The sequence below is a fragment of the Lepus europaeus genome, chromosome 11, assembly GCF_033115175.1.
Source record: "Lepus europaeus isolate LE1 chromosome 11, mLepTim1.pri, whole genome shotgun sequence".
NCBI classification, from domain to species: domain Eukaryota; kingdom Metazoa; phylum Chordata; class Mammalia; order Lagomorpha; family Leporidae; genus Lepus; species Lepus europaeus.
The window spans coordinates 51383617-51397271 of NC_084837.1; the positions used below are offsets into that span (position 1 = coordinate 51383617).

General features: G+C 54.5%; 1 protein-coding gene across 1 annotated transcript; it reads right to left on the reverse strand.

Annotated features, from left to right (window-relative positions):
* Window positions 1-9588: 9588 nt before the first annotated feature.
* On the reverse strand, window positions 9589-13297 carry REM2 (RRAD and GEM like GTPase 2). The gene is made up of 5 exons (XM_062204650.1): window positions 13195-13297; window positions 11670-12011; window positions 11414-11487; window positions 10151-10358; window positions 9589-9884 (listed from the first exon to the last, which is right to left on the reverse strand). The coding sequence occupies exons 1-5, from the start codon at window positions 13295-13297 to the stop codon at window positions 9589-9591; spliced, it is 1023 nt and encodes a 340-aa protein (XP_062060634.1).
* Between the last annotated feature and the right edge of the window lie 358 nt (window positions 13298-13655).

The following is a 13655-nucleotide window of genomic DNA, read 5'->3' on the forward strand; positions in this document are numbered from 1 at the left end:
GTGGGTGACAGCTGCTGTCGTCGTGGGTGATTCAGTGCCTGCTTGTTACTCATCCCTCATAGGAGGTGGTTAGAGTGGGAAGAAGGGGACAGTGAACAGCCTCTGGGCCCAGTCTAAGGTAAAAGGAACCTCCCTGAAGCTGTCCCAGCTGAGCATGGGAGGGTTAGGGCAGGATAGAGGGGAGATGGAGACCCAGGTCCTGTCCCAAGAGAGGTAAAGTTTCCCCACCAGTCCTTAGTTCTAAACAAGCTTTTCACTTGGCCTGGCTCAGTGCCTGTGCTTCTGTCTTCTTCAGGCTGGTGGCATTTCCTCACTTTGAACTTGTGTTCTTGACATGGGGACTCTGCCCACTTTCTCCTCAGGTTCCAGCAACGTACAGGTGTGAGCTACCAGCAGGAGCAGGGCCTGACTGCACTTGAATCTTGGTGCTTTTCGTGAAAGGAAATGAGTTAACATCTTGAAGGGGAAAATTATACCTTTTTTTCCTGCAAAGGATAGGGTCTGGTGACAATCGAGAGAGGTGCTTGGGCAGTAAAAGGCAAAAATGGCTCTGAAAAGTGAGGGGTAGGAGGTGTGTTAACATTTGTGCAGGATTTGTGTGGTAGGCAGGATTCTAATCGCTTTATATGCATTAAATCATTTAATCCTTACAACAAGCATCTAAGGCAGACTCTTACTATCTTGACTTTGTAAATAAGGAAACTGACACCAAAGATTAAATAACTTGCCCCTCAGTTCCACAGTGAGTGAGTTGACACTTCCAGCCCAGGCAGTCTGGTAGTAGGTCCCTCAGCCTTAACCTGACCTGCCTTTCAGCGCACTGGGGAAACCAGGGCCTGGGAGTTGGTGGGGAAGCTTTATCTGTCACTTTGCCCATCACTACACCCGTTGCTCTCAGTAGGCCCTGAATGTTTCCACTTCCATGTCTTTGCTCATCTTGTCTCTTCCTTCTCCTCTTGCTGACCAAAATCCTGTAAGGCCTGGAAGCTTTCCTAACTTGAGAGTATTTCTTTTTTTTTTTTTTTTTTTGACAGGTAGAGTTAGAGAGAGAGAGAGACAGAGAGAAAGGTCTTCCTTCTGTTGGTTCACCCCCGAAATGGCTGCTACGGCCAGTGCACTGTGCCGATCCGAAGCCAGGAGCTAGGCACTTCCTCCTGGTCTTCCATGCGGGTGCAGGGCCCAAGCACTTGGGCCATCCCCCACTGCCTTCCCAGGCCACAGCAGAGAGCTGGATGGGAAGAGGAGCAACCAGGACAGAATCCGGCGCCTCAGCTGGGACTAGAACCCTGTGTGCTGGCACCGCAGGCAGAGGATTAGCCTAGTGAGCTGTGGCGCCGGCCAAGAGTAATCCCTTTTCAGTATCCTTTGTCCTCTTGTGGGTCTTCTGCCTTTCTTTACAGTCACTAGATATTTATAGCCTGATGAGGCTAGCCAGAGACTTCTTTTGCATTGTTACTTTTGCTGTACACATACAAAATGTCTACTGGATTAATTCCCTCTAAGTCGGAGCCGGGCTTTCCAAGGGCTCCTCCTAACCTGCTTTTCCCCAGCAGCTTCATCTGTTCCTTCTTCACTCCTTCAGGACAGAGGATGCAGTTTTACTCTTTTTGGTGTTACCATGGTAGCCTGTGATACTTTCTGTCTAAAGTGCTGCTTGCCATCCACTGGAGACTGATGTTTCCACGGCAACCAGGTGAAGGCACTAGTCATGAGCTGGATGCAGGAAAGGAATTTCTGAGAAGCTTTGTGTCTCAATCTTGTAGCTTCAGATATCCTTTCTCCCACCCATCCCCCCTTTTGCACTCTATATCCAGAGCTGCTTTGCTCTCAGAGTGTTGAGAGCTCTCTGTGAATGTGAGGTGAAGACCAACCAATTGAGGTCACTCGGGAAGGTAGGGTGCCAGGAAAGGTCCCAGTGTGGGTATGGGCCTTGTGATACAGCTGAGCCACTTCTGATCCATCTTCAGGGGATGGCCTGAGTGCTTGGGCCCCTGCCACCCATGGGGAGACCCACATGGAGTTCTGGCTCCTGGCTTTGGCCTGGCCAAGCCCTGGCTGTTGTGAACATCTGGGGAGTGAACCAGCAGATGGAAGGTCCCCCTCGCTTCCTCTCTCTCTCTGCCTTTCAAATACATAAGTAAATCATACACACACACACACACACACATTGAAAGACAAAAAGAAGTTAGAAGAGTTCTGTTAGCTGTTCCAGATGATCTACTCTCAAGAGCCCTTGAGGAGCTGGCTGGATGTACTGGAGAGCCATTAAGCTATTATTTTTTGAGAGCAATGGGTAGATGAATGAGGTGCCTCGAGACTGGGAAGGAGCCAGTCATGCTGGATTATAGGAGGGGGACAATGACCTTGGGAATCAGAGACCTGGGAGACCGTTGCCAATGTTGCAGAAAGGATGGGAACTCAGCACTCGAGCGTCAGCAAGCCTGCTCGTTCAGGATGAGTGGTGCTGAGAATCAGCTGCCTCTTCTCAACTTCTGGGCACAAGAAAGCCAGGGACCTCCACCCTGCAGCAGAAGGGTCCCTCTGGAGCCGCACTGCGTGGTTCCGATTGTCACACACGAGCTGAATAACCTTGAGTACTTCACTTCTCTGACTCATACCCTTCATCTATAAAAAGGAAGTGATCATAGTACCTAGCTCGTGGCACTAAATAAGATGGTGTGTGAAGGGCTTGGGACCTGTTAGCTTGGTGCTGTCATCATTGTTCCCGTTCCTCTGAATACCTACTCAATTGACTTCTGGCCTGACCTCTCGTTCCCAGCTTCAGAGAGTGTTCAGGGTTTACAGGAGGAGAAACAGGTGGGGTAATGGTGAAAATAAGCCTAATTGTTCCTGGGCTAAAGTCCCAGGCTCACAAGATCCTGTGTCACATCCATCCAGCCCAGTGTTCAGGAAAATTCATTCCACTACCCCAATTTTTTTGTACCTGAATCTGTCCATACAGTCAGATCACAACCTGATGGTTTTGAAAATTCAAATGAATTTTCCCACCCACCCCACCCCAGGTGACCTTCAAGATGCGTGGTGCCCTTGCTTTGCCTGGCAAGAAAACGTCCTGTTGGTAGTCCTTTGCTTTGTGTCCCTCCTGACCTTCCCCAAGCATTCCTATACACCTGCCTTGTTGGTATCCAGGGTCTGGCCCTACCCCAGCAAGTTCCTTTTTTGGTTTTTAATTTTTTTAAAAGATTTATTTATTTGAGAAAGAGAGAGGTCTTCCATCTGCTGGTTCACTCCCCAAATGGCCACAATGGCCTGAGCTGACCTGACCAGGAGCCAGGAGCTTCTTCTGGATCTCCCATGTGGGTGCAGAGGCCCAAGGACTTGGGCTATCCTCTGCTGTTTTCCCAGGCACATTAGCGGGGAGATGGATTGGAAGTAGAACAGCTGGGACTCGAACTGGTACCTACTGGGATGCCAGCACTGCAGGCCAGGTCTTTAACACACTGCGCCATAGTGAGTTCTATTGTAAGTAAGTATTTTAATATTTTTTAAGATTTATTTTTTTGGGGCTGCGCCGTAGCTTAACAGGCTAATCCTCCGCCTTGTGGCGCCAGCACACCGGATTCTAGTCCCGGTTGGGGTGCCGGATTCTATTACGGTTGCCCCTCTTCCAGGCCAGCTCTCTGCTATGGCCCAGGAAGGCAGTGGAGGATGGCCAAGTCCTTGGGCCCTGCACCCGCATGGGAGGCTAGGAAAAGAACCTGGCTCCTGGCTTCGGATCAGCACGATGCGCCGGCCGCAGCGGCCATTGGAGGGTGAACCAACGACAAAGGAAGACCTTTCTCTCTCTCTCTCACTATCCACTCTGCCTGTCAAAAAAGAAAAAGAAAAATTTATTTTTTTATTTGAAAGACAGAAAGAAAGGAAGAGACACCAGAGAGAATCAACATCTGCTGGTTTACTTTACAGATGGCTCCCCAATGGGCAGAGCTGGGCCGATCCGAAGCCAGGAGCCAGGGGCTTCTTCTGGGTCTCCTGTGTGGCTGCAGAGGCCAAGTACTTGGGCCATCTTCCACTACCTTCCCAGACCACTAGCAGAGAGCTGGATCGGAAGTGGAGCAGCCGGAACATGAACTGCCACCCATATAGGATGCTGGTGCTACAGGAGGAGGCTTAATCTATAACACAGCGCTGGCCCCCTCTCTCTTCTTCTTCTTCTTTTTTTTTTTTTTTTTTTTTTTTTTTTTTTTAAGATTTATTTATTTGAAAGGTGGAGTGAGAGAGAGAGAGAGACCTTCTGTCCACTGGTTTACTCCCCAAATGGCTGCAATGGGCAGAGCTGGGCTGATGTGTAGCCAGGAGCCAGGGGCTTCCTCTGGGTCTCCTCTGGGTGCAGTGGCTCAAGCACTTGGACCATCGTCTACTGCTTTCCCAGGCCATAGCAGAGAGCTGGATCAAAAGTGGCTTTACCCACTGCAGCACAGTGTCAACCCCTCTCTCTTCCTTTTAAAGTAATTTCTTAAAACATGTATCCCAGAGTGATGGTGTGCTTTGAGGGTTTAGTGAGCTGCTTGGGTGCTAAATAAGGAGCCAAGTCATAGATTGCAACAAGCTCTGCTTCCATAGCTTATCTGTAGCACCTCTTGTGAGTGCCCTACAACACACAGATCTCATTGTCTTCATTTTCTAGTTGGGATCACATAGCTGAGGCTCCAAAAAAATAGAAGGTATTGAGTGACTCTGTGGGGCCAGCTCTGTGGCACAGTAGGTTAATCCTCCACCTGCAGCACCAGTATCTCATATGGGCGCCGGTTCTAGTCTTGGCTTCTCCTCTTCTGATCCAGCCCTCTGCTATGGCCTGGGAAAGCAGTGGAAGATGGCCCAAGAACCTGAACTGCACCCGCCTGGGAGACCCAGAAGAAGCTCCTGGCTCCTGGCTTCAGATGGCACAGCTCCAGCTGTTGTGGCCATTTGGGGAGTGAACCAGTGGATGGAAGACCTTTCTCTGTCTCTGTCTCTGTCTCTGTCTCTCTCTCTCTTTCTCTCTCTCTCACTGTCTGTAACTCTACCTCTCAAATAAATAAATAAATAAAATCTTTAAAAAAATGACTTTGTCCATAGATCCCCGTCTAGGAAACATTCTGAGTGCTAACTGGAAATCTTGCAAGGCTCCACTATCCCATGTGTTTTTATTACTATTTGAAAGACAGGTTTTCCATCTGCTGTTTCAGTCCCCAAATGCCTGCAACAGCTGGGGCTTGACCAGTTCTAAACCAGGAGCTCAGAACTCACCGCAGGTCTCCTATGTGGGTGATACGGGCCCAAGTACTTGACTCATCACCTGCTGTTTCCCAGGGTTTGCTTTAGCAGGCAACTGGAATCAGAAGCAGAGCCAGGATTTGAACCAGGCACTCTGATAATGGCATGTGGGTCTCTTAAGTAGCAATGTAAGCACAACACCGAAAGCCTACCCCACACACATCTTGGTATATAGAGCTACCAAGTTGTGGAAGCTTGACCTCTTGTGAAAGAGTTACATCCGTCAGGTATACTGAGACGCAGGATGCTCCTGTCCGCTTTGGAGGCCCCTAGACACCTGGGCCCGTGCCATCCACTCAGACTTCGCTGCTTTCTGTTTAGGGAGGGGCTTTTCCTCCTGCAGTAGCTGCCCAGTTCTGCTCTCTGCATTCGCTCCGATGGCTTTGCCCCAGGAATGTTTTCCCTTCTTCCATCTATCTATAGCCTACGTATCCTTCAAGGTCCGGTTCCTGAAACACTAGGAACTTCCAGATTTGTTCTTCCATTCAGAATTCCTAGAGCACTTGGTGTGGCCCCCAGTCAGAATGTGGTGCTATTGACTACCGCGGGGCCTGTCTTAGCTCCGTCACCACCTTGTCGCCTCCCCGGCGTGATGGTGCAGGAGCAAGGTCCTGTGCCCGCTGGGCCTAGCACAGTGATTTGTGTGTTGCAGATGGTTCGCGCTTGAGGGGAACAAAATGGTGTCTTCAAGTCTGGTGAATGAAAGATAATGTCCAGAAAAAAATCACTTTAGATAGAAGTGGATTGAAACGATCATGGAGTAGTGAACAGGCTTCTGGGAGTGAGGGTTTGACAGTGGACTTCCACCCATAGCCCTGGCAGCCCCTCAGAGAGCCCCTGCTCCAGTCTCTAGAGTCACATGCAGCAGGGAGGGGGCCGCCCTCTGGTCCCCTGCAGGAGAGCGTGCACAGTCTGCACTGGGCGGATGAGGAGGTCTTGTGGACAAAGGGACTGGTGAGGGACCACAGACCCAGGACAAAGCGCAGTGGTTAGGCAGAGCGCCAGGCAGAGGTAGCCCAGGCCCTGAGGCTCGTTGCTGCCCTCTCACCCCAGCCCGGATTCAAGATACTTTGCCTGAGTCAGGGGGAAGAAGGGGGGCCTGGCTCTCAGAGGAGACCCCACCTCTCCTAAGTCTGGCGGGAGCCTGGCTTCAGCTTGCGGCTGTTCTGAGCTCTTCCCTGTAGGCGTCTGGAGGGAACACACAGATGGGTCGAGCTGATGGGACTGGCTGAGCGGGGGGGAGGGAGGCTGGTGGTGTGTGGCTCCCCTCCTGGGGAGGTCCTGCATGTTTTAAGCTTCTGCCGCGTGGAAGGCGCTGGGCCTTTGTTGTTCCTCACCCTCTCTTGGCACACTGGGCCACCAGTGATTCCTTCGAACTTCCCCTCCCTTCGGCAGGAGCCACACTGTGCACACTCCTCGTCTCCCAGTGCCTCTCCAGCAGCTGTTTCTCCGCCTGCTTCATCTTCTGTTCCTAGGGCTCTCCTTGTCCCTCTTCTTCCTCGGGAGCGCTGAGGCTTTGTTTTACCTGTTTACTTTCTGAACAGGTAATACACGCCACAGGTAAACAGAAGGTAGAAAAGAGCAGAGAGGGAGAAGTAAGCCTCTCACCCCTCTCTTCTGCTCACCCAGTTCTTTCCAGGAGCAACCAGGACCCAGCAGTTCATCACATGTGGAGTCACGTGTGAATCTGATGAAATCCAGGACCTCTGTTCTGAGACATGCGTGATGGCGCAGACACACAGGTGGGATGGAGCGTTTCATGAGAGCCACAGACCCCATCTGCGGTCTGGACTAAGGATGCCAGCCTGCCTGCGCCCTCTGCCTCAGTGTCTCCCTTCGTATAATTTGTAGGTCCCCACATAAAGTGAAAATGCAGGGCTCCTGGTTCCAAGGCTTTCAAGATGCAACCACAAAGCATTAACTAAGCATGGGGCCCTGCGTGACTGCACAGGTCACAGGTCACACAGCCATAGGGCTGGCCCTGCTTCTAGTCCTCTCTCCTGGCTCCACTGCCTTCTCTATGGTGACTGTCCTCTGTCTGGATCTCCCGCCCCAAGTGGTTCTGAATGTCAGACTCGGTTGTCCAAGGAGCTCCTGAAACTCTCCGTATGGGTGTTCTAACTTCTTGAACTCTTTCTCCAAAATGGAGCTCACTTCCCTCTCCCCTGGCCCCTAACCCCACATTCCTCACCATCCTGCAACACCTCCCTCTGTTGGTACACATCCACTCTTCCTCCACTTCCCATCCATTCTGACCTTGAAGTCCCGCACCGCCTCCCCTTTCCCACTAACCCCCTTCAGGCTGGTCCCTCATTCCCACTATGCGTATTCTTGTTACAGGCCCCTAAACTCAGCTCCTTAGGCCTCGCCTCTGCTGCTCCAATTTGCCTCCCCCCCCAGCCTCCTCTTCCCAAAGGACCAGGCTGATCATGGCACTTCCTCTCTCAGAGACCTGCAGTGACTCACCGCCTCCAGAGTTAGGCACAAACTCCTCTGCCTGGCATACAAGGTCCTTGGCAGTAGGACTCCAGTCTTTCTTCTCCATGTTCATCTCTTAACCCTCCTCTTCATGTCCCTGAGGTTTCAACCCAACTGTAGAACCATCTGGTCCCTTAATGGGCCCAGTGTGTTTTCCTGCATTATAAAATTTGAACTCCGTTTGCGGTCCCCAGAGTTTAGAGCTTGCTTACTCCGTGACAGCCATGCCCATTGGGTCCCTGCACTTCTCCTGCTGTCCTTCCTCCCATCCTGATTGGAAGGGGAGCCTCAGCTGTAAGACTGCATAAAATCACCTTTAAGTACCAAGCAGACAGGAGTGGAATTTCAGCTCTGTTGCCTGCTGGGTGACCTCCGGGTGTTAGTGTTTCTTACACTGTCAAGTAGGCAGTAACACCTTACATAGTCTTTAAAGAATTAACAGATAAAGTGTATAAAGCCTAATGATAGTGCCACTATTTATCTTACCATCTCATTACACCTGGGCTCCCCCTCCCTTACCCCTCCCCAGACATCTCAGCCCTCTTTCCATCAAGTTCTAGGGCGGAGGCCGGGCTCTGGGTGCTCAGGTAGCTGTGTTGTGTATCTAGGGGTGAAAGCTGCTGCCTCTGCTCCCTTTGTTCAGACTCATGGTTCAGGCAGCAGAAGGCGTGGGCGTCCCCAGAGGAGGCAGTGACAGTTTCAGAGCTCACACAGGCTTTGCAGGTGACAGCCAGGGCTGTGTGGGGCCCTGCCAAGGGAGGTGCAGGCAGACCCCGTCCTGTCCCAGCGAATGGGCCTCCCTGTGAATACGGACCCCAGGGTGGACCAGCCTAGGTCCACAGACCCTGAATAGACCTGAGAGTTAAATGCAGCCTCTGGCCTGCTCCTTGCAGGATAAGGTGGGAGGAGGAGCTGGGACGCCAAGGCTGGGCACTGTGTCACTAAGTTACTAAACTATTTGTAGCAGGTCCCTGTTCCTCTCCAGGACCACTGGACAAGGCAGACAGGGTTATCTGGACCACGCCAGGGCCCTGTCAGTTCCAAAGCCTCCCTGAGTTTTCTTGTCTGTAACAGCAATCTCCATCTACACTCATCTCTTCCCTAGAGGCTCTGAGAACAGACTCAAAGTGAACAGACACAGTAGAAAAATTCTTTATTGAAAAGGGAAAGGGCAGCCCCTTGCTGGTGCCTCCTGGGCCCTGGCCAAAGGGGTCAACTGCCACTCAGCTCTTCACTGCTGGCATCAGAAGGCAGAAAGTCTGTCCACACCTTACCTTTAATAGCCTTAAAGGGGAAGGGCCATGGTGGCCTGGTACACCATAGACTCAAATCAAAAGAATAAGCTCACAGGCTCCTGCCTTTAAAAACTTCTTAAAGGCAAAGTGGACAAGAGTGGCAGACAAGAGCTAGAGCGTTTCCAGAGGTCTCTGGAAGGAGGGTCTCTGTGTCAGTACCTTTAAGAATCCCTTAAAGGTGAGGCATATTCACGCAGAGTATAAAGGAAGTAAACTCCAGCTAGGAGTCCACAAAGCACTTTTCCAGTTCTCTCTCTCTTTTTCTTTTGTTTGCTTGTTTAGAGGAGAGGTGGCCAAGCTTGAGTTAATAAAAGAACCACTGCAGAACCATTTTGCATTCTGACCCCCCAAGCCCACCCCTCCGCCGTGAGGGGCGCAGGGTGTCTGCGGAAGGCCAGGTGGCGTGGGTGTGGGCGCCTGGGGTTTTTGGTTTGCTGGACGGCCTCCACCGAGGGAGCCGGGCGGGGCGGGGCGGGGCGGGGCGAGGGGGCGAGCGGACGGTGGCCATGGCGACTGCGGTGGCCATGGCGACACCGGCTCAGAGCACGGAGAGGTCGTGACACGACCTGGAGCGCTGTTTGAAGAACTTGGCGTTGCGTGGCACCAGGTTGGCGAGGAAGCGCTTGGCCTTCTTGGTGAGGCTCTCGCGGCGTGCGGGCGGCGCCGGGCCCTCCGGGCTGCCGGACTCGGACGGCTGGCCCCCCGCCCGGCCGCGGCCTCGTCGCAGCCGGATCTGGCGCACGGCGCCCTCGAAGAGTTCCCTGGTGTTGTGGTGCAGCGCCGCCGACGTCTCGATGTGCTTGCAGCTCAGCGTCCCGGCCAGGTGGCGGCCCTCTGCGGGAAGGGACAGGCTCACGTGGGCGAGGGCATGCAGGGACTGAGCAAACAAGGCTGGGATCATATGGGTGGGGTGGTGCAGGAGTGAGAGAGGGGCCTTGAAGGAGAGATGAGGGGCAGTGAAGAGAAGGGATTCTCAGGGCCCCAGGAGTGGGCCTAATGCAGATGAGCTCTGGAGAAGAGGGGATTTGGAATGGCGAGGTCCCCCGGGGGGCTGCACGTGACGGGTAAGGGATCGATCGGGATCGGCTCAGGATACACACCCTCCAGTGACACCTCCCGGGAGCGGGCCAGGTCGCTCTTGTTTCCCACGAGGATGACCGGAAAGTCGTGGTGGGGCCTCCCAGCCCGCAGCCGAAGGAGGGTCTCTGGAACTTTGGAGAAGCTTCTCCGGTCGGTGACCGAGAAGACGATGAGAAAGGCATCCCCGGTCTGGAGACAGTGGTCCCGCAGCCACCCCCCTGCGTCTCCCTGCAGGCAGGCAGAGAGGCAGAGGCATTAGGGCTGCAGGCATGAAAGACCCTGCCGGGGCACCTACTTCTTGAAGGCGAGGAACAGGCCTGTGAGAGAAGCCTCCTGCTTAGCAGCGCAGAGCTACGTAAAGGCTGCATCGTCCTGCCCAGGCTGTGTTTGTAAAGCGGACAGAAGTTAGTAACGCAGGCCTCGCCTGAGGAAGGGGACAGTGGATCCTGGGCTAGGGCAGCCATCCTGCCTGCTTGTGCTTAAGCTCAGGATTCAAAACAATGCTATTCAAGGATATGTAATCTGGCCCCTCATTTCTACATAGTATCTTTTTTTTTTTTTTTTTTTTTTGACAGGCAGAGTGGACAGAGAGAGAGAGACAGAGAGAAAGGTCTTCCTTTTGCCGTTGGTTCACCCTCCAATGGCCGCCGCGGTAGGCGCGCTGCGGCCGGCGCACCGCGCTGATCCGATGGCAGGAGCCAGGTGCTTCTCCTGGTCTCCCATGGGGTGCAGGGCCCAAGCACTTGGGCCATCCTCCACTGCACTCCCTGGCCACAGCAGAGAGCTGGCCTGGAAGAGGGGCAACCGGGACAGGATCGGTGCCCCGACCGGGACTAGAACCCGGTGTGCCGGCGCCGCAAGGCAGAGGATTAGCCTAGTGAGCCGCGGCGCCGGCCTCTACATAGTATCTTTTATGTCCAAATATGCTAAAGCCTTCCCCCCCCCTTTTTTTTTTCCACTTCATTGATACTCCAGAGCCTTGGGCTCCTGAACTGTCACTTCAGACTCTGCTAAGCTGAAAAATTTATGGAAGGATCAAGTTCAGGGTGAGAAGCCTGGCTCGAAGCTGCAGGACTTGCCAAATCCAGATCCTAACTTTCCTCTAGGTCAAAAGACAATGGTTCCTACGCCAACGGCCACACATTGGTGTGCGCCTTTGTGCTCTGGGATGGCGGGAATGGAGGGTCAGGTTCCAGAGTGTGTGGAAACAAGAGCCTGCAGTCCCTCCAGCCTGGAGCCGGTTCTGGCTTCGTCACCCGCTTACAGCCACTTCTTGGTCTCACCTGTTCCCAGATGTCATAAACAACTAGAGTCACTTCTTCCTTATCCACCGTGATGCGTCGCTCATAGGTGTCCTCTGTTGGGACATAGAGAGAGGAAATGAAGTCCATCAGGAGGTCCCCAACACTTGTGAGACCTGGGTCCCAGCCCCAGGACCCCCTCTAGGAAGCTGCCGCAGAAAGCATGGGAAGGCCTCATGCCATGAGCACTTCCATCCTTGCCCAGGGCCCCAGAGCCCCTACAGGGCTCCCCCAATACCTGGGTTCTCCAGCTCGTGAGCACTGTCTCCCTGGAGACCACCGAAAGTGCCTGCTAGGGTGCTCTTGCCCACGCCGCTCTCCCCCACCAGCATGATCTTGAAGATGCCGTCTTTTGGGGCAGAGCCCGCATCCCCTGAGCCCAAGGAATCGGAGGAGCCGGAGGATGAGGCCTGGGTTGGCCAGTCAAGTTCATCCACAGCTTGGGCCCGCCGCAGCTGGTGCTTGTAGGGCACAGGCATACTGCCTCTCCGCCTGGGGACCCCAGGGGCAGAGGGGGGCCCGCCCCGGGCCAGCCCAGCCAGCAGTTTCTCTGGTTTCCTCAGCAGTGTAGCATCTGCTTCTGAGCATGGGAGACAGGGCGAAGAAAAGGAAGCTATGAGCAGGATATGCCCAGTCATCTGCAGAGGGCTCCGTCCAGCTTCGCGGGCCCAGCCACACCTACCCTACAATGGCCTGGAGGAGCTGGGAATCTGACCCTTACACTAAACTCCTCCAGAAACCTGAACTGGCGAGAGCTGACAGGATGGCTCCCCCAGTGCAGTCCCAGCCACAACCTGTTCAAAACAGGGCCCGTGCAGGAGAGGCAGTCGTGTGCAGGCTCACACACCCACTCACGCTTTATACTGACAATGCAGGCACGACCTCAGCCTAGCCCTCCTGCCCTGCTTTGTGGGGGTGGCGGCTGCCCCTCCTTCTACCAAGAGGCCCTCTGTCTCCTCCTGCTCCTCCCGCCCAGTGATGCAGATTGAGGAGAGACTGAGGGGATGAGAAGCTGAAGCCGTGCCCAGGTTCTGGGGAGCAGGCACTGGCAGACTCAAAAACTTTGTGGGGAGCCTGCTCCCAGGGCAGGGCCTTTGCTCTGGGAGACAGAGTGGGCATGAGGGTGGTGCTCCAACCCTGGGCCCCCCGGGCAAGTGTCCCCAGGGCACTGGTGTACATGAGACTGCTCTGTGTCCCTGGCTGTCCCTGTGAGTGGGAGAGAAGATGGTGTTTGTGGAGAGGCAGACACAGAGAGTGTGTGCGTGAGTGAGAGGGAGAGTGACAATGCGCGGGTCAGGGTAACCGCAGGAGACACAACAGACACAACAAAGGGGGCTGTTGAGAGGCTGGAAATAGCCCAGATCAAAACTTGGCCGGCAGCCAGGGCCTGCAGGAGCCAGGAGAAACCCTGACAACAGGTTCCCGGGGCAGCCCCCCACTCGCCTGGGATTCCCAGGCTTGGGGGCTGCCTCAGTCCTTCCTCCCTTCTCTGCTGCCTGTACCAGCCTCTTGGGGATGAGGTTGACCCAGGGGCCAGGTACGAGTTTCTCAAGCAAAGCCCTGGGAGTGATGGGGGAGGGGACACTTAGGCAGCCTCCTGCTCCACCCCGCCCAGCCCCAATCCTTGCGTGAGCTGGGGTCTTCTCCACATCCTGACTTGCCCTTTCCCCCTGCTGATGGAACCCCCAGTTCTGACATCGCCAGCGGGGCTTCGGCTCCCACCCTCATGGCCTCAGCCGCAGCCTGCCCAGGTTAGCCCTCACCTGGTGTGGGTGTCCCTGGTGGGGAGGCCTTGTGGCTGCCGGAGGGACAGAGTGCTGTGGTTTCTGTGTCCGTGTCCATGTCGGAGTCGAGGTCCGTGTGCATCGCTGTGCGTGTGTGTGTGCAGCCCAGCGGCTCGCGGCAGCCGCTGCTTCACTCAGCGGCACTGTCAGCTTTTCGCTTTAAATGCCACCCCCTCCACACACATGCCCTCCCCCCAGACACCTGGGGAAATGGCCCCGCCCCCTGATGAAGTCACACATGCTAATGAGCAGTGACGTCAGCGGGATTCCCTCCTCTCCGCCCTCCCTCCTTTTCCTTTGTGTCGCTTTCCCCCTGGGAGCACACACACGCTGTGGAGCAGAGCCCAGAGCCCACCCGGGGAAGGCGCGGAGGGCCGGGGGTTCTGAGAGGTGTCTGTGGGTGAGGAAGCTGAGGAAGCAGGGGGCAGGCACCCAGTGGA

Excerpts from the sequence above, each read along its gene's own strand:
- REM2 (XM_062204650.1), bottom strand. The coding sequence starts at position 13,297 with ATGCACACGGACCTCGACTCCGACATGGACACGGACACAGAAACCACA. Across the intron at positions 12,012-13,194 it reads ACCAGGGACACCCACACCAG|AAGCAGATGCTACACTGCTG; the intron begins GTGAGGGCTAAC and ends TCCCATGCTCAG. Across the intron at positions 10,359-11,413 it reads TTTATGACATCTGGGAACAG|GGAGACGCAGGGGGGTGGCT; the intron begins GTGAGACCAAGA and ends GCCTGCCTGCAG.